The sequence below is a fragment of the Anopheles coustani genome, chromosome 3, assembly GCF_943734705.1.
Source record: "Anopheles coustani chromosome 3, idAnoCousDA_361_x.2, whole genome shotgun sequence".
NCBI lineage: Eukaryota > Metazoa > Arthropoda > Insecta > Diptera > Culicidae > Anopheles > Anopheles coustani.
Genome location: NC_071288.1, coordinates 93,317,496 through 93,336,059, shown reverse-complemented (window position 1 = coordinate 93,336,059; position 18,564 = coordinate 93,317,496). Strand labels below are relative to the sequence as shown.

The window sequence follows — 18,564 nt, the reverse complement described above, 5'->3', positions numbered from 1 at the left end:
AAAAATCAACAAAATTAGGTTGTTATATTTTTATTATGATAAAAGGATGAAACGGAATAAACAAAATATTCAGAACTGTTCAATATCATGTTAAAAACCAAAAATCTATGTGAAAAAGGTAGTATACATATTTTCTCATTTTGTTTCATATTTTTGGACAAATAAAAATGTAAATCAGATTAATTGGAAACATAAATAGGATTTAGAAAAAAAGGATTATTTGCTTATTCCACTCGATCAATAACACCGATCTCGGATCGTCAGCCTCAACAGAAATGCTCAGCAATGTTATTGCTACTTTTACTCTCTACGAGTGGCAAACTTGAGTTCATTATCCATCGGACAAGCGCGAGATGAATCCTTATTATGTTCCTCCGGGCCTTTGAGGATGCTGGCGCAGCATCCCACGACGAAAAATGTCGCGAGAGCGAATGAATGCCCGAAGAGTTCATCACGGGACAGGCACCGGAGAGTGACCACTGTGAGTCTGTGGGCTTTTAAAGCGCTAGTTCGCTGCTGAAAACCGTACAGTTGCAATTGTGATGTCGACGAGATAGCAGCAGCGAGCGAAATCCCATCCCAGCCCCGGGGGAACAAGAACTTGGAGTCAACGCGTGCATGTTACGTGTTTGTCTGTGTGATCCTTTCATTTTTTTTTTTTCGTTCTGGTCGTGCACGTGCGTCTGTGCGTGTTGTTCCGTTAGGCGTCTGGCTGATCGAGTCCGATCTGGCCTGCCGAGAAGAAGTGACCTTTGAACCTGTCGTTGCACCAACAGAAGGCAGAATATCCCCGTCATCCGTCCCGGTTTTGGAATAGTATTGACGTGTACCGTTCGTGAACGATTGTTCGCTCGAAAACCATTCCACAACTCCAGTAGTAGCCATCCCGAAAGGCGTCCGGAAGATTCGTTCCAAGCGGTATCCGTCACTCACTTTGCTAACGATCGTAAAACATACTGCCAGCAGCTTTGAATGCAACGAAAACTGAATATCATATTGTGTTAGAGAATTCATAAAACAAAGATAAATTACGTGGTTCCTCCCAATAAACTATCAACGTGCAATCTGAATGAATTCATGACCGAGTGTTATACGAAAGTGATCGACTTTGTTGTGGATTGAACACCGATCAATTGATCAACTATAAGCCACATTTCCGAATAAAATGTGCTCAAGTGTCCAGTGTTGATGGGCCATTAATTCCCCATGTCCTAGTGAATCAGTTGGTGATTACGATCAGTACAGCAAATAAACATTGGAAAAGCAAAAACTACATCGGAAGTAGAGTAAACTAGAAACTCCGGACCGAAGCAGACCAACCAACTCGAACTCCCGAGCCCAAGCTTGAATGTGTGCCACCGTACGGACTGGATGCTGGATTGATTTTATTTTCATTTTCAACAAAAATTGCTCGAAAATAGTTGCGCTCGCACGGGATCGTGAGCTTGCTGGCACCGTCGGCACCTGGCTGCGTAGCGTTACGATTGTCGTGCGTCCAACCGTGTTCGAGCCACTCTGAAGAAGCCGAAAGCAAAGGTAGGTTCTAAAAGAATTGATCCTTCTGATGATCTTGGTTCAGTGTGCATAACAAATTGGTTGTATTAGATTGAGTTCGAAATAACTCTAATCTAATATTCTAATTATAATTTCAGATAAAAAAAACAGTAGAAACTTGAAGCAATGAAAATAAATAAAATTGTTAAGAAACCATTTACGAGACAAAAGAAAAGCTCTCGAAAACAGAGTCAGTAAAACAAAAACGATCACTCCAGACGATCTACGCTACACGATGCACTACAGACACTGGACAGATTTAGAACAGACAGACGGACAGCATCACAGTAGCGATCCCATGGGGGCAGAATAACAACAGCCAACAGTGAAGTAATACACACCGTGGTCGTGGTACCCAGTCGTATTTGTGATTAATTTCCCACTTTTCTCCCTCGACCTCCCTCGGTACGGCAATCAACAGACACCCTGGGCCCTTTCGGAAAGGAAGCGAAAGGTTCAACGAGGCCACGGTCCGGGTGCCGATGCCGTGCTGTCAGGGGGTTTTATTTTCGTTTGCTTTATCAGCATCAGTCTGAAGCGTGTGCGTTCCCAACCGAGACGTGTGGGAACGGGCCCGAGCTTTCCCCCGAGCCCTTCCGTTGCCTTTCGGTGCCTTACCGGAGGGACCAGTATTCCATTATCCGGAGAGTGTTCTAAAAATAGCACCACAGCTCCTCGCTGCTGGAAGCGCTGGCTTTTCGGTACGCTGGTACGCTCAGCTGCCCTCAGCAGGACCAGCTGGGCCCAACGGCAGGGTGTGGGCTACCCCCTTGAGCGCAGGGGTCAAAGGTTCCCGACTGATGTGGGACGATGTAGTGACCCGCTGGCTGCGATTGGGATGAGGGTTCCCTCGGCCATCCATCAGGTTGCCTCACTGTCTGCGTCTGTTTGCTGTGCATTTGTTGTTGATTGTGCTTCGCAGCTTGCTATCGCAGTCCCACCGCCCTACGCTGGCCTACCACCCAATGTGTTTATGTTGACCCAATGCTCACGGTACCCTTTGGAGTAATTCAACCATTTTCGAACGCCCTCTCTCTCGGTGCACACAACAGCTGTATCGGCGCAACCCGGACCAGAAGGACCGTACCATATCAATCTTGACTTTAGGATCGAGCGAGCAGCGGGGTGTGATAGGTACAGATAGGAAAATCCCTTCGCTTTTACACCCATAAAGCAGGGACCAGGGAAGGGAAGCAAAACATAAAATATGGCGTCGACCATATGAGAGGCGTAGACCGGGACGGTTGGACGAATATCCGGACAAAAACAACAAAATCGAAAAGGGAAAAAAAAGGCCACCGAACAACAAGCTTGGAACGGCCGGTGGAGAGACCGTGTATGTAGGTCATAGGAAACGGCAAATGAACGGCGAACGACCCCGTCGGCCGTGAAGGCAACGAGATGGCGATCATTTCCATTTCACGCGAGAGATCCTGCATACGAGGTTGTGTGCGTGAATGGGACTCGGTTGTAGATGTCCTCCAAAAAGCGTAGCAACACCGATTCCAATTCGTCTTCTTTTTAAAACGAAACCAACTTTACTATCTTTCGCTGGGGCTGGACGAACCAGAACATAAAAGAATGTAAAAATGTTGCTTGTAAAACATAAACATGTAACGGAAATACGGCCAGATATCGCGCACCATGGAACGCGACGCCAAGATTACGGGTTTCCTGCGCTTGCCGTTATCTTTCTCCTACAGTTCCCAAACGAGACACATTAGATAAACGCCGTAATTGCATCATTTATGAAATCATTACGATTTCGCATTCGCCCGTTCCCGCACAAAGGGTGTAACCGAAGAAAGGAAAGTAAATCAAGTTCGAGTGCAGTGTCCAGCCGGTAGCGGGACATGCAACTTCACGTGGAAGTTCGAAAGGGGCCGAGAGCTCGAGCTGGTTTTTTTGAAGCAAACGCGTTTTCTCCGACGTTGGGAGCAGAACGAACAGTGCGCCATGACACTGGATTTTTTTATCTCCCAAAATTTGTCACTTTCGGAAAACATGTTGAAAATAATCGTTCAGGTTAATTTATTGATTTTATTAGTAAACGATTTTATCCAAAATGATTTATCGTTGAGGAATATTTAAATTGGCAAGCCAGCTGTCAATCTCAACTTGACACTCAATCAACCGCCCAATCGGACACTAACTTTCTTTCCCGAATTATGTGGTCAATATAAAAAATCTCGGCGCCCGGATCTCTGCCCCACCTTGCCTGCTGCACCCCGTAAAAACGCACCCGAGTGCAGCAAAACATTAACCTCGTGCAGAGCGCGTGTAAAGATGCGACCGCGGGGCGCGCGCGCGCTTGACGGCGGACAGCAACCACAACAACGCGAGAACCGGTTGAAGGGAAGCAAAAGGCCCGGACGGAAGGTGTGCTGAAGGTCGGAGGCGGGAATTGGGAGAGTGCAGCAAAGAAGTAAACAAGTGGTCAAGCGCCGATGCGCTGATGCAGCCCTGATGCCCGATTGGAACATACGCCCGATGATGTACACGCGCGGACTGAATGATTGAGTCGCGCTTATTTTTTTATTTTTTGCTCGGGTTGCAGCTTCTCAACTGCTCCCCATTTTCTCGTGCCTTACATTGCCGGTTGACTCATGCGCCCGGCATAAACCCCAATCCGCCCTATCCGGCTAATAAAGGTCTTCGTGGAAGTGTGGTGACTTGTGTACCTTCGACATTCGGGCTGGCATTTCTGACTTTTCTGTGCGCACCTTCTTCGAGCTCGCTTATGGTTTTTTATGTTTTTGTGGCCATCCGTTTGCAATTGCACCACCTCGATTGCACCATTACGTGTCGGAATGTGCTGTCTGGCAGTCGTGGCCAGCGTGGGCCGTCGGTCTTCCAGGGCCGCAGCATCCACCCGGCAGGCGTTACGATGATTACTCTTCTCATTACCGTCGGGCCCGGGTGGCCTCCGGTAGGCATAACATCTCGAGACGAAACCACCGAAGGAAGATTCGAAGGGCACGTTCGATCGTTCGAGAGAACCGTGCGGAAATTTATGATTTGCCCTCCAGGGAGGTTCGGGCCGTAACAAGCTGGGAGAGAGCTGCATTAAAGCTGTACGAGAGTGGTTTCCACATACTTTGAGTATGATTTACGACCCCAATCACAGTCCTCCTGCAAGAAGGAGGGTCTGTGAGAGCCTTCGCAATGGTTTCATCACCAACGCCGACGCAGGTCATAGTTCAAAAAGTTTTATTTGATCCCGCGCACGGCCGGGGGAAACCTGCATGGGTGCCGGCCCTCGGTCGGACGCGAAAGAGCAATCAGCATAAATTTAAACCAACCCGACCGCCGGACAGGAGCGTTTGATTATGTTAACACAAATTTAACCCGTAATCGGCACCCGCGGTGGTACTGGGCTCTCCGCTAGCGCAGGGACACACGGTGCGTCACCGAGGATCGGAAACCGGCCAAACCGTTGACGGTATGGTATGGTCCCGTTTCCCGATCCGGCACCGGCCGTGTACTGCCTGCTAAGTTTAAATGAAATCATTTATTTTCATTTGTGTCCGCCCGGAGTTTTATCATGTCCGATCGCTCACGGGCTAGAACTAGGATGGTACAACTGTGGTCTATTACTAGACCCGACCAACGCCGGCTTCTATGAAGAAGGAGAACACATTAGTGGAACCCTATCGCTGCCTTCCACAGTGAAACAGGTTCGTTCATATCTATGGTCAATTTTGACTTTTTTTTTTTTTATTTTCGAGTGGTAATTTTTAATTGCTCTTTTCAATATGCAACAGCTTCGTAATGTTGAATATTTTTCTGTTTAGTTCATTTGTTGACTTTTTTAAATCATTTTTTTAGTAAATTTTATTTTCCACTTTCATTTTTGCCAAAGAAAATTAACGTTAATACCTTAGAGAAAAGTACGCTTCATAAAGCACTAATAAAAACAGATAGAAAATCTTTTTTTATGTAAACAAATTTAACTTAAAGAGATTGTATGCAAACATGTTAAAGTATGTCCTTAATTTTATGCAAAGTTTTCGAGTACCGGTAAATTAAACGGTCAGCCCCTATCCCACTGTGCGGTTGGTGCGGAACGCGCCCAGAAATCCAGGCGTCTTTATCGTACCTCGTTTGCTCGCGTCGATTGGTGTGGACGTCGTATCTATTTCAAGCATCGAGCTGACGCCCACCATGGACGACTGCCGGGTGTCCAGTAGGCAATTAGGTTCTTTCGGTGGCCGTACAATGTTGCCACCGATCCGGTGCGGTTGAACGCAACCCCCCAGCCAGTGCTAGGGTACTGCTACCTTCGGCAGAGTTTTGGCGAACTCTCTGTCGGACCCTGAACCCGTGATCCAACCCCCCGGAACAGTGTGCGAAACGATCAATCAAAGACGGGGAAACACTTGAGGAAGATACCATAGAAACGTGAGCACCAGGCACAAGCTCTCATGCTCGTGGGCAATCTTTCACCGCGCTTTTGGCGTGTCATCGGCGCACGAGATGCGGCACTAGGAACTTTTTTTGCTCCGGAACCGAGACACCTACCCGGACCGCGTTCTCGATCGGTGCTCTCAATTGACCCAACCGGGGACCTCCTAATCGGCGAGTGGACACGCGGTCCGGTACAATTTATTCATTTTTATTCATTGACCGGCGAAATGGGGAGCTCGCTTTTCGAACCTCACTCCCGATGCGGGCGGACGGGCGGGGGAAAAACGGGCCGATGTCATAACAAGGCAGCTTGGCCAGTTCATACGCTGCACCGAAATTGGATGAAGACTTCTTATTTTATTCAAGTTTTTGTGTATAACCTCTTGTGGTCCCCAACGGAGGTCCTCGGATATTTCGCGAACGTCTTATTGCGTCCGCCTGATTAATTCCCGCGCTTTGTTGAGCCAATTCTGGGACCGGCGTTTTCCTCCGCATGCTTGCCACACACATAACGTGGGGGAAATGGCACATAAGTGGATTTTGGGTTCATTCTGGGTGGGATTGATTTATGTCCAAAACGAGGTTGAACACATCTAGCCAAGCTCTGAAGATATCTAAGCTCTTCTCCGAGAGTTCAACGATCTCGTTAATTTCGAGTCACTCTGTTGGATCTCCAATTATGGCACCTTGTGAGATGGCACTACACACAAGAGTAAACGCGAAGTCTACAGATTGATGAGACAGTCTAGCTTCTATATTGCTGTTCAAAGTAGCGTATTTTATTATTTCCACCCTCCATTGCACCACTTCCAAACGGTCAGAACAACACTCGATCGTACTGACGATCGTGGGATCTTTTCCGAAAACCAAGGACTTGTTGGCCTTCAACCGTGGCTGTCCCTGAGGCGATTGTTTCTTTCAATGAACCTCAATTAATCGCGCAATCGTTCGCGCGCCATCGAGCGTTCCCCGGACGCGACATTGTTGTGATCGCGGAGTTCCAGCTTAATAGGCCCAAAATCAGGAAGCTCGTCTCTCGAGCGAAAGAAATTCGAAAGTCGACAAACACCGCTGACAAAAACCCATGCCAACATGATGTATATGGTGGCTTATCGTGCGATCTGAAACAAAACAAAAGTGCGACACGAGGTCGATTGCCTTCACGCGGTAATCACTTTTGGCACCGTCTGCGGGCAATAAACAGCTTGTTTTTGCACTCACCGAGCACATGGGAAATGTGTTGTTTCCCAAGAATTTCCTGCAGCTTTATTTACTTGCTCTTCTTTGTGAACTCCCAACCCTGATAAGAAGCTGACCCGCTCACGGTGGGGGTTCTAAATATTCATCGCAAATACGGGATTGCGGGCTGCCTCACCTTAGTGCCGGAATGAGTCAAGATTTGGAAGGTAGAGCCCGGGCCTACCTACGGAAACAAACCTGTGAGACACCCCTGCGACTCTTCAAGATGATCAAACTTTGGTACCCGCCGTTGGGGGTAGTTGTGGTAATTTTGTTTACAATCTCTTATCGGAGTCCAATGTGCGGTGTGTTGGTTGTGTTTTTATTCCTGTTGTGTTGAAGAACCGTAATAATGATAATGAGAGTATTAAATGGCATAGCGCAGGGACCTTTCACTCCGACGCAGTGTTTACGCTGATTTCAATTACCGATCGATCTAACGGCCGAAAGCAACCAACTGGGGCAATCGGAATGTGTTGTTTATGAAAAACAAAGTAGCAACGAGGCTTACGACCACTGACTAATTTCTCTTCCCTTTGCATTCCCCGTTCTGGTTCCAGATGCGTTCGGGCTTTATCGGTATGAACACGATCCTGTTCGTGGCGGTAGTCGTGCTACTGCTGCTCGACGAGACCAAGGGCAACTCCACGCCGAACAGCGATGCCCTGATCAGCCATTTGACCCGCTCGCGCTACTGCGGCCGCCGGCTGACGGAAACGCTGGCCTTCCTCTGCCAGGGACGGTACCCGATGCTGACCCACTATCGCACCGGTAAGGCTGCCAGCAACTCTCTTTCCCTCCCCCTCTCTCTGCAAAACAAACCCGCTGGAAAATCCTGGAACCTGGGTTTCCTCCTGGATGTTTCGCTAATTCTCGTATCGTTCGTCTTCGATTTGTTTATTTTCAGATTATTACCACGACCAGCAACAGCAGCAGCAGCGGGTAAAGGTCGAGGTGGCCACCCTGCCGGATACCCTGCCGCCCGGATTTCCCTACCCAGGCACGGGAGTCCATCGGCGCAGTCGTCGCAGCACCGGTGGCATCTACGACGAGTGCTGCAAGAAGAGCTGCTCCTACGTCGAGCTGCGAGCATACTGTGATTGAGCGGAGGCCACTCCACTCAGGCTAACGCAATCTGTGGGAAGTAACGAAGTGCGACAAACTGGGAAAACTGTAACCGGAAAAGCCCCGTCGTTCAGTTCGCTTTATCTGAACAACTCCTTGCGTATTATCTTATATGTCTTGTATCTTCAACAAAGTCGCATACCGTTGTAGAACCAGTTTAAGATTCATACTTTATCGATAAGCTAAAGCAGTTCAGCCCATTGCTGTTAGTCAATTATATTCGCCCGGGGATGAAAGGCCAGGGACCGTTTGGGCATCTCAAGCGTCTCCGGTTTGGTCTGTAGCATAGTTTCTCAGCTCCCGATTCCATTTCCCCAGCAGAACTCAACCGAGTGATGTAACGATGGATCGGAAAGAATTTGTTTTTAGTTGGGTGAGCCTATTTGCTCCTTAGCGAAGAAGTAAAGTTGTTTGTCACCCTTTTTTTTTTTGAAGCATGATTTTTGCACACAATATGTTCCGTTTTTATACGAAAAAAAAATATAAATCTCAATTTATCATACGTGTAACGATAAAATATAGCGTTTCTGTGTTACGAACGAGGCTTACGGGTGGATTATTGCGTGAAATCGGTAGAAATGGCCAAATGGTCATGCGACAGAAACCATACCACCACGATTCTTATCCCGCGTTCCGTTCGAAAGATAGTATAACCTAAGAAAGAGTAAAACAAAACCTTTCGGATGATAAATTATAGCTGGTGCAACAAATTTTTCTGTTCCAGTATGGCGAAGGTGTGCCGGTTTACACGCTTCGCATTCGTTCCTGTACCAGTATATTTATTAACAGTTTTTGAAGCGACTAAAAAGAAGCATCGGCTAGCGGAAGGACGATACATTGGTCGGAGTTTCATCGAGCAGTAGAGGATGGAATGGTTTGATCAGTAGGAGGAACAAATTCTAAGTAACAATAAGAGAAGAGAGACGCTGGGGCATGCGTTGTAGGAGAAATGATCGGTAACATTCATTAGTTAGAAGAAGTGACCAAGAGCGAAGTGAAGTGTTGTGCTTTAACTTCACTCCGAGGTGTACAACATTATTTTTAAGTTGGATCATTATTTACCGGAAAGTAAAATTGAGTTAAAAAAAAAGAAGCTCCATGCATGTCCCCTTAACGAATGTGATCGTATACGCCAGTGGGTTCTCCTCTTTTCAATAGAGTAACCCACAACAAAGAATATTTTATTAAAGTAAACTTTTATCATAAACTGTGAAAGTTGTTTTCATTTAATTTAAATTATTTGGGATAGTTCATCATTTAGTTTGCCATTTAAAAGGGCGGTGAGTATGGTTTTAGACAATCATTTACAGTTTCTCCCAAACTCGATTCGGATCCAACGGCAAAGCGGTAAAGTTCGGAAGGTTCAATTGAACCAAAGCCACACACAAGCGCACATAACGAACCTGTACGACATGCTGTCGCCGCCGTCAATTAACCACCCCCCTAGTAGTCCCGGCCACGATGGACCCGCGGCCCGCACGCTCCTACGGCAAGGCTGGCATCGAACCAGTTTAAACTAACCGTCAGTCGAGCCGGACTATCGAGTTGATGGATGTGGATCACATTGTCAGTGCGTGGTAGCGATGATGGACGCGAATAGAGGGTTGCATGCGGGGATGGGATGCACCCACAGGGGCCAACGATGCATCGGCTTGTGCACGCGCAGCCCTATCGATGTTGTTGTGATGTGTTATGAAATGGACCGCCTCTAACTGCCGACGCTGGGGCATGGTTGATAACCAATCACTAGTCTAGCACTGTGACCTTCAATGCTGTAGTTCAATTTACTATTCCTGCCACCATCAATAAGCTCCTAAGAGACGAATGACCAAGACGTCTCTAATAAAAAAAAATCAATAAGGGCCAGCCGTTTCATGACAGTGTCATTTCGGTTTTCAAAATATTAGCTAATCTATGCTTTATTATACAAATATTACGTTTAAGTGAATTTTAGTGTCTTTATATCACGAACCACAAACACTTATCAATACTTTATAAAGAACTCTCTTCTAAGAGAAGTTTTAAACAAAACATCCATAGATTCCATCGAAACGCTACCTTTCCCCCCGTAGGTATGAATTTACTTAGCCAAATTCCTGTTTGATGCCATTTTAGAACATATCTCGTACCCATATGGTAGCGTACATGAGTGTCCGGGACCTAAGGTTCTACGGGTGAGCCATGGAAAAGAGGACCGAATTGATCTACGCTAGACCTTGGCAACGTTGCATCCGGCACTATATCCGCTTCTTCCCTGTAGTACTGGCCATTCCAAATCGTCTTTGGAAAGGGATTGTTGAAAATTTGTCTAGCATGACCTGTGTACAAGATATCGAATGCTCAAGTTAACATGCAGAATGTGGAATATTACAATATGTTTTAAATACTCACCGACACTGTTCCTCTTGCCATTGTGCATATTTGGGAATGTAACGCAGATCACACTAAACACCGAAGTCAGCTCAGTGCCACAGAGCCGTTTACTTACAGATAAACCCTCCAACTGTGTTGCCACTTCATCGCAGTAGGACAGAAGTTCTGTCATATTGCAAGGTCGCTCGCAACATAAATGTTTGTTCCTCATGCTTTCATCTCTTCTCTGATTTCTTATTACAATGGCACGTTCAGACGAATCCTTGAAACGTGATCCGTCAGGACCAGATCGTTCACCGTCCATTTGATTAAACCAATTATTACCGACGGTTGAATCCATAGTCCTTTCTTCGCTGTTCGACGGGCCATTCCACACCGTATCCCAAAAGAGTTTGTTGGGAATTTGTCTAAAATGACCTGCAAAATAGAAATCGAATTCACGATATTGCCAGTTTGAATGAAAATTTTGGCGATCACATTCCTTGAATGCACTCACCGATCACATTCCTCTTTCGATTTTCCATACTTGGAAATGTAACGCAGATTACACTGAACACCGAAGTCAACTCAGTTCCACAGAGCTGTTTAGATATAGATAGACTCCCTAGATCCGGGTCCACTTCCTCGCAGTAACTCTTAAGTTCTGTAAAGTTACATGGGCGCTCGCAGCATTCATGTTTGGTCCTCATGCTATAATCACTTTGTCTACGGTTTCTTTCTACAATGCCACGATCGGATATTTCCTTGAAGCGATTACTAGATTCATCTAGACCAGACGTAACATGGCCTGTAGAATAGAAATAGAATCCTCAAAGTGCCTTCAAAAGTAGAAAAAGTGGAGGAATTTTTAAAGTACTCACGCATTACGTTTCTGTTGTCGTCATTGGTGGTAGGAAATTCAGCGCAGATCACTTTAAATACTGAATTTAAATCTCCACTACAGAGGGATTTAGATAGAGCAACATTGGGACCTCCAAACGCCAACACTAGCCAGAACACGATGGCGAATAGGTTGTCTGACAACAGCACCATTGTGGACTATGTTACAAGATGAGGCAGTAATTTCACTGTATTCTGGCGGAACTGCTAGGTTTACGATGCACCAAGAAAAACATTCGTCCGACGAATGAATGCGTTTCTCTTGGTGCATCCCTTTTATATTGCAACTTGTTGACTGAAACCAGGATGTATATAATGTATTTCTGGAACATGACAACAACAAATACAAAAATACGTTGTTGATGCTTCTTACCATCCAGGAATCCTAAATCCCCCACCCTCCATCCCAAGGTGTCTCGCCGGTGCATTTTTGCGTTAAGTAGATTAATTAATGCATGTCGCGATGCCAATGCTATTTCTGTGGTGTTTTTCATCCTTTGGCGATAGACGTCGTGGAAAACATATGCAATTCCAGGAACTGTCGAACGCTATCAGTGTCTTGTCGGATGAAACACCAAAATGCTTATTTTTTAAAGTATTTAAAGCTGCTCTACGCAAAGTCGAACTATAAGAGCCGTAAACTGTGTCAAGCCATTTAAAGTGTATTGTAAATATTGTTTATATATTTTATGGAATATTGTCATTCAAAGGAAATCAAAAGGACAATAACTTTGCTTTCATTCTATTTGCCCAGTCAGTCGTAAAAAGATCGATCATTGATGCTGCAAAATAATATTTCTCTAACATCAGCCGAGAGTTATCAAAAAAAAGTTCACGACAACGTTAAAGGTTTTTTTTAATCTGAAATTACGCCAGTAGTTAATCAATACATCCACCTACTTTCCAGAAAAAGTAAACACGACTTCTATTTAATTAGCAAATAAAATACTTAGCCTCAGCACGGACTTCGATCGATTGGATTACTGAAAATAACTGATAGTTATTTAGTCCCCACGCAATTGTGTTTTTGCGAGTTCCGCGAAAGCCGAGTGGTAGCATAGGTTACAAAAATAAGCTCATGTGCTCTAGAGCTTATACCACCTCGCCGGCGTGTCTATTGAATAACTTGAGACGGACACGGCCCTTATTTTTTCGTGTAGTGTTTTTTATGTTTCTATGACTCTATTCAATCTAAGACAGATGCCATGTAACGAGGCTAGAAGCTCTTCAATTTGAAACGATTTTCAAAAAATAAAACTACAATGAATATAATTTTTTGTTTAGTTTTTATTCTCACTTTTCGCGGATTAATCTGTATTAACACTTTGTTTAATTCCATAAACCAAGTCATAAATAATAGAATTCAAGAGAATAGTCATGATTGTGTACTTCAATGAATTCTCTGGAGACGATGTTTAATGTGAACATCTTTCAATGTATCAAAGTGTATAATATCAAAGAAGGTCGTAGTTTATAGTATATGATGGCACATATTTTAATAAACACTCTGATAACGCGGTATGGCATAACAACACTTTATTAATAAACAAATTACGTCACTTTAAAACTTGGTTAATGGAAAAAGATCGATCCCTGGTCCGACCAGGTCGGCGTCCTGAGAAGAAGAGACCGCTTTCTCGATGATCGTTCCGATCGATCCTCGACTCGTTCAAGCACGCTCTAGCAGCCTCACTTTCGCTCTCCACATCGCTTGCGATCGGATCCAACCCGGTCGCAATGTGTGCCAAAGTCCGCAAGCAGCGTGCATATACACTACACACGTATTTTGTACGCTTACAGTTTTCTTTCGTGACAAGGAATCATTTTAAAAGGCAATCATATTCGTGTCTTTTTTTAATTTTGCCAATATCGATAGCTATGCTTTATTCATTATCGTTTCCAATCCATCGTCCAAAACTCTACAAGCGATAAAATCAACTAGATCAGTTAACATCCTGCACGCAAACGAACTGCGTACTGCAACCGCCTAAAAGCTGCCACAATAGAACGAAGCAGTAGGTCAGAAGTGAGCTTGGCCTCCGCAACGGTCAAGTAGAAGTAGTAATAGACGGTAGGTTAGTAGGTAGATGGGTATTGATAAGTGTTTCGATTCGTATGTTTGTACTTTTAACTAGATGATCTATCCTGCCGCCAAGCTGTACGCGTGCTACTTTTCCATATTGGAAGTTTTGAGTATATGATAGACGTTTAAACTAGGGCGTACGAAAGGCGTTCTATAGCTAAGAAGGCAAGGATACTGCGGTAAACGCGGTTATCAAATCGTACACAGTTCTACACTACACCGAATTATTTTGACTGGCTGGTCTTCTTGCAGTACTGCAACAGTTGGTTCATGCCGCACGGTCGCAAACAGCACTCCTCGACAATTCCACCACGACTTTTGCGGAACCGAGCCGGAATGAGCTCGTTATGGGCAGCACCATGTCGGAACATGTAGTTCGCCGGGTAGACCATGTTCATCCAGGCCGGTACCGATGCACGATCATGGTCGTGGTCCTCCGTCATGCCGAGTGTTTGCAGCTGCTGGTCGAGGATCATCTGCTGCTGCATACTATCGTCACCATTCATCCACTCATCGCTGCTCATGTCCATCTTGTAGGAGTCGACTAAGAATACGAAAGGATTAGCTCAAGAAACACCGAAGGCCGGAGCTAATCGACTTCACTTACTAGCTTTCTTGTTTGCCGTGTGAAGATCGGGGAATTCGTCACAAAGGAACGACAGCACCTTTACCAGCTCGTTTCCACAGTATCGCTTGTTCGCCGTCACCACCGTAATCGTCCACAGCAGTGCCAACGCTTGCAGCGTGAACATGGTACCAGTTCCGACACCGTTGCTGGCCGACATTGTTCAGCGTAAGATGTGATGGGCTGCTTTAACAGGAGAAAGAAATAACCTCACTCCAAACACTTACGGTTCTGGGAAAAACTGAAATTGAATCGTAGACAGAAAAAAGGTTAGCTCAGCGAGAATGCAGTTGTGCTAGCTAAAAGAAAAAGAGATCAGATATGAAAAATAAGTTTAGTTCTGTTTGGGGGGAAATATAGCGTTTCCGCTGTTCCGATGCGTTTATTCCACTAGATGGTGTGCAGCAGTACACTTAGTATTCGGTGGATATAACAATAATGCTAGTCCTCGGCCAGTTGCAGTTGATCCAGCGGTTACAGCAGCAGAGGTAGGTGGTTCAAGTATGTCCGATCAGTCTCTTTGCAGCCATCCATTCGATCGATCCATTCGTCTTTAATCGTCGGCACAGTAAGTCCGGAGAGTCTCGTGGGTGCAGCTCTGGATGCAACATTCCTTTACTACCTGGCGCCGCACGCGATGGAAGCCATTTGAGTTCAGACTGTCCAGCGAAATCAAAGCCCGGTAGATAGTGTCCTCTGAGCGATCTTGCAGCTGACGCAACTCCTCCACATCCTGCCGTACGTCGCCCAGCAGTTGCAATCGATTAAAGTATTCCTCATCACCATACGAAATTACCGGAGAATCTATAGCAATAGACACGAAGAATTAAAAAACGTAACCTTAGGCAAGCCTTGGTAGATAGTACATACCAGCCTTCTTACGCAATCCGGTGAAAGATGAACATAGCTTTGCCAGGGTATCGCTCAACACAGTTCCACAGTAGTGCGCTTTCGTGCCTTGGTGGTGGGATCCATCGACACCAGATAACATCAGACATAGCACCAGAACCGATCCACCATAAACCATCAACACGGATCGGCGGTTTTCCATGCTGTTGGGTGCCATCTGAAAAGGAAATGCGAAAGTTTTCAAACAATTTGAAAACTGTCTATTGGTAGATTGAACCTCATCACAGCAAGTAACCATAAGCTGAACGCGTTAAATTATGCTACAGCTTTATTTAAAAAAACGCACACAGGTTTTGTGAGGTGTACAATACTATTTCCGGCCTGCTTCAGCACTGCTATAGGGGATCCACTAACTCTGCTTTGTAAGATTGAGGAATAGATGTGTTGAGCCAATACAACTTTTCAATTTCCGATCGAAAATCATGCCTGAAATAAATTCAAATATTATGTAGCACGTGCTCCTTCCGAGATTAAAACTGGTTACTCCAAGTTCTTTACCTGTATGGGTTAATACTTACCTTTAGCGTTTTTTTTCTCTGATATTTCACTTACCATTTTCACTAAATAGCACAAAAGCACTAACTTTCTTATCTAGAGAACAAATAAAGTGGTTGGGAAAGAAGAATTACCTTGATGAGTTATTCTAAAGGACTTTGCTGAAACCGCTTTCGGTGGATGGTTCACCAACTATTCTTTCACGGAGTCTTTGTTCCAAACACTTGGGAATGCTTTCGACTACTGCTTGGTAAGAGATTGTTCCTGGCTGCTTTTATACATCTCCGGTTGTCTCGACAAACATATGCCGAACAAAACGTAGGCAGTTGAGATTTAGTTGACTTATTTCCCGGTACTCCCATACCGACGCATTTCATGGTTTTGTACACAAGGCGTGCCACAGGTAGGTGAATTTTTGCATCCCCTGAACAAAATACACGAAGGGTTCAAGGATTTAAGGAAGCTGATGCCACGTGCGGGCAAACTATCTTTGCGCACTATTTGCATAATCGTCCCTGGAAGATGTGTTGCTAATGCTCGCATGAGGAACGAACAAACAGGTGGCGCCAAACGTCTGCCGAGCGATTTCGATGCCCAATCGAGCGTGAAACGCGCGATGATGGTGAAACCGGGGCGCATATGTTTCAAGCATGATTGATACAATGAAAGATACGTTTATTTGTTATTTGTTATTTATTCAATTAAGATTGTCCACCATAAAGGTTTAACAATGGTTTATCTTACTAACTAACATCTTAAAAATAGAGGTATCAAGGAAGAGAAGGGAAAATGAAGGGGAGAGAGTGGTTAGGACGGGGAGGAACGCAAATGGGATCTGAGAGATGAAAGGGAGGAAAAGTCAAACCACTCAAAACGCTCATTGAAGCGACGGATGGAGGCCACAAGTGGGTCCTCCTGGCCATGACGCGTACGACGAGTAGGCACAGCAAGAAGAGGGCGGGGACGGAGGATGCGGGAAGGGGCGTAGATGTGAATCTGGGACAGTAAGGAGGCGCAGTCAACCTCGCCTAACAATAAACCCGCAACGAACAAGGTCTGCGCGTTATTGCGCCTGGACTCGAGGGTCTCAATACCCAGAAGCTGACACCGAGTCTGGTAGTCTGCTCTAGGGGCCGAGTGGTCAAGACAGCGGTACAGAGCAAACCTAGTAAAGGAACGCTGGACACCCTCAAGCCTCGCTATCCAGCCTGAACCGGAGGGACACCAGACCACACTGCCATACTCTAGGATGGAGCGGACCAGGCTAAAATATAGAGCCTTCAAACACATGGGGTCTGAGAAATCGGCTGCGTATTTGCGAAGAAGACCGAGGGTTCTATAGGCCTTGGCTATGATTGACTCGAGGTGATTCTTAAAAAGAAGACCTGAGTCGAGGATCACTCCAAGGTCACAAATGGTATCAACGCGAGCGACAGGTTTATATATTTAATTGAACTTTTCTGTATTGGATTATTTTTTCATAACTTTAATAAATTTTCATAAGATTGTAATCAAGATACTTTTTTTCATTGCCATCATAGTACGTTTGAAAATCTCCGATGACGATTCCCAGCTCGCGATTACTGAGCAAACGTATTAGTAATTAGCGAGACGTAGATGCACACTTTCGTATATAAAACTGAAAGCGCTAGTCACGGACCGGTTAGTAATACCTTCCAAAAAACCTACTCCCAATTTTAAAAATGCCCTAATTTATACAATTTAGCAACATGCGAAAGAATGTAAAATTCTGTGAAACAGTAACGTTTAATCCATATAGATTTAGATGGTCAGTAGTGCGAACGAATTTGTAGATTGAATAAAGTTACCACGAATACATCATGCATTCGTGATTGAGAATAAATAATTTACATTGTTGGAATTTCAAACAGGATTCCAAAAAACTTTTTCCGAATTTTATGAATGAATGCGGAAAAGGAAAAAGATGCGAATAAAAAGAATGCAATTGTTCCAAGCGTTTCCGGCACACCCAAGAAAAAGGAAATTTCTTGTAAATGTGTATACATGACTACAGAATAAATACATATTACCATTACCTTAGCATCATTATTACTATTTCGGTGCAACAACATGAAAACATAAACAAGACGAGAGAATATATTTGTGATACAGTGCATGTATATTTTGTGAACATATTAGCGTTAGAGGGCCCTGCCGGAACTATGAACTACATCCCAAAATGCCAACTACGTCCGACGTATCGGACGTTATGCCCTTCAGCTTTACATGCCCTGGCTCTTTTGTAAACTTTGCGCAAATCGTTGGGTGATCAGCAGAGACGTATCGACGAAGCGATTGACACAATTGGCAAGGCATGTTTCCGTTCGGCTGTCCAATTTGTTGCTCGGTTTCTCAACGCACTTATCCCAGCAGATGTCGGTGAACTCGTGGATCTAGCAAACGTACAAAATGGTCAAATTAGTATGCCGAGTGGCCACAGGTTTCTACTTCAACACGGGAGACAAACCTGCGCGCTAAGCCGGGCCCTCTCGTTTTCGGCCATCAGAAAGTCCTGCAGCTCGGGATCGACGGCTGGTTTGGCCGCATCACTTCCTCCGAAATCTGTCATTGCTCCTGTAGACAATAATTATGTTAATTATTATGCTTTTTTTCATTAAATAAAACGAATATTCTCACTTGTTCTGATGAAATCGTCCTACAATGTTGCTCGTAAAATGACAATCAATTTGACATCCGCGTGTTGTTATGCAATATTCGCCCCAGGGGTTCATGATATTTTCGGCAAATTCTAATGCAAGCAATATTTTAATTTTGAATTTGCTACCAACAAGTGGATTGAAATATGTGTTGCTGTAATGAAATAAAAATAAACCTATTGCTTACACTATATTAA

At 44.9% G+C, this 18,564-nt stretch overlaps 3 protein-coding genes across 6 annotated transcripts; 1 reads left to right on the top strand and 2 right to left on the bottom strand.

Moving 5' to 3' along the window:
• The first annotated feature begins 545 nt into the window (after positions 1-545).
• Positions 546-9,379, top strand: LOC131271919 (bombyxin B-2 homolog). 3 transcript variants are annotated; one of them, XM_058273504.1, is made up of 3 exons: positions 546-918; positions 7,761-7,971; positions 8,108-9,379. In XM_058273504.1, exons 2-3 carry the CDS (start codon positions 7,761-7,763, stop codon positions 8,302-8,304), a joined length of 408 nt encoding a protein of 135 aa, XP_058129487.1. In that variant the 5' UTR covers positions 546-918; the 3' UTR covers positions 8,305-9,379. The 3 variants fall into 3 exon arrangements, with proteins under 3 accessions (XP_058129487.1, XP_058129485.1, XP_058129486.1); XM_058273502.1 differs by having other exon boundaries at positions 546-1,536; XM_058273503.1 differs by lacking the exon at positions 546-918 and adding an exon at positions 1,757-1,884.
• Positions 9,380-13,435: 4,056 nt separating this feature from the next.
• Positions 13,436-15,925, bottom strand: LOC131271917 (probable insulin-like peptide 2). Of its 2 annotated transcripts, none has more exons than XM_058273499.1 (3): positions 15,824-15,925; positions 14,268-14,526; positions 13,436-14,204 (listed from the first exon to the last, which is right to left on the bottom strand). In XM_058273499.1, the coding sequence occupies exons 2-3, from the start codon at positions 14,443-14,445 to the stop codon at positions 13,885-13,887; spliced, it is 498 nt and encodes a 165-aa protein (XP_058129482.1). In that variant the 5' UTR covers positions 14,446-14,526; positions 15,824-15,925; the 3' UTR covers positions 13,436-13,884. The 2 variants fall into 2 exon arrangements, with proteins under 2 accessions (XP_058129482.1, XP_058129483.1); XM_058273500.1 differs by lacking the exons at positions 13,436-14,204; positions 14,268-14,526 and adding exons at positions 14,637-15,089; positions 15,156-15,351 and having other exon boundaries at positions 15,824-15,887.
• A 1,879-nt stretch (positions 15,926-17,804) lies between these two features.
• Positions 17,805-18,409, bottom strand: LOC131271920 (mitochondrial import inner membrane translocase subunit Tim8). The gene is made up of 3 exons (XM_058273505.1): positions 18,348-18,409; positions 18,178-18,284; positions 17,805-18,103 (listed from the first exon to the last, which is right to left on the bottom strand). Exons 2-3 carry the CDS (start codon positions 18,277-18,279, stop codon positions 17,933-17,935), a joined length of 273 nt encoding a protein of 90 aa, XP_058129488.1. The 5' UTR covers positions 18,280-18,284; positions 18,348-18,409; the 3' UTR covers positions 17,805-17,932.
• Between the last annotated feature and the right edge of the window lie 155 nt (positions 18,410-18,564).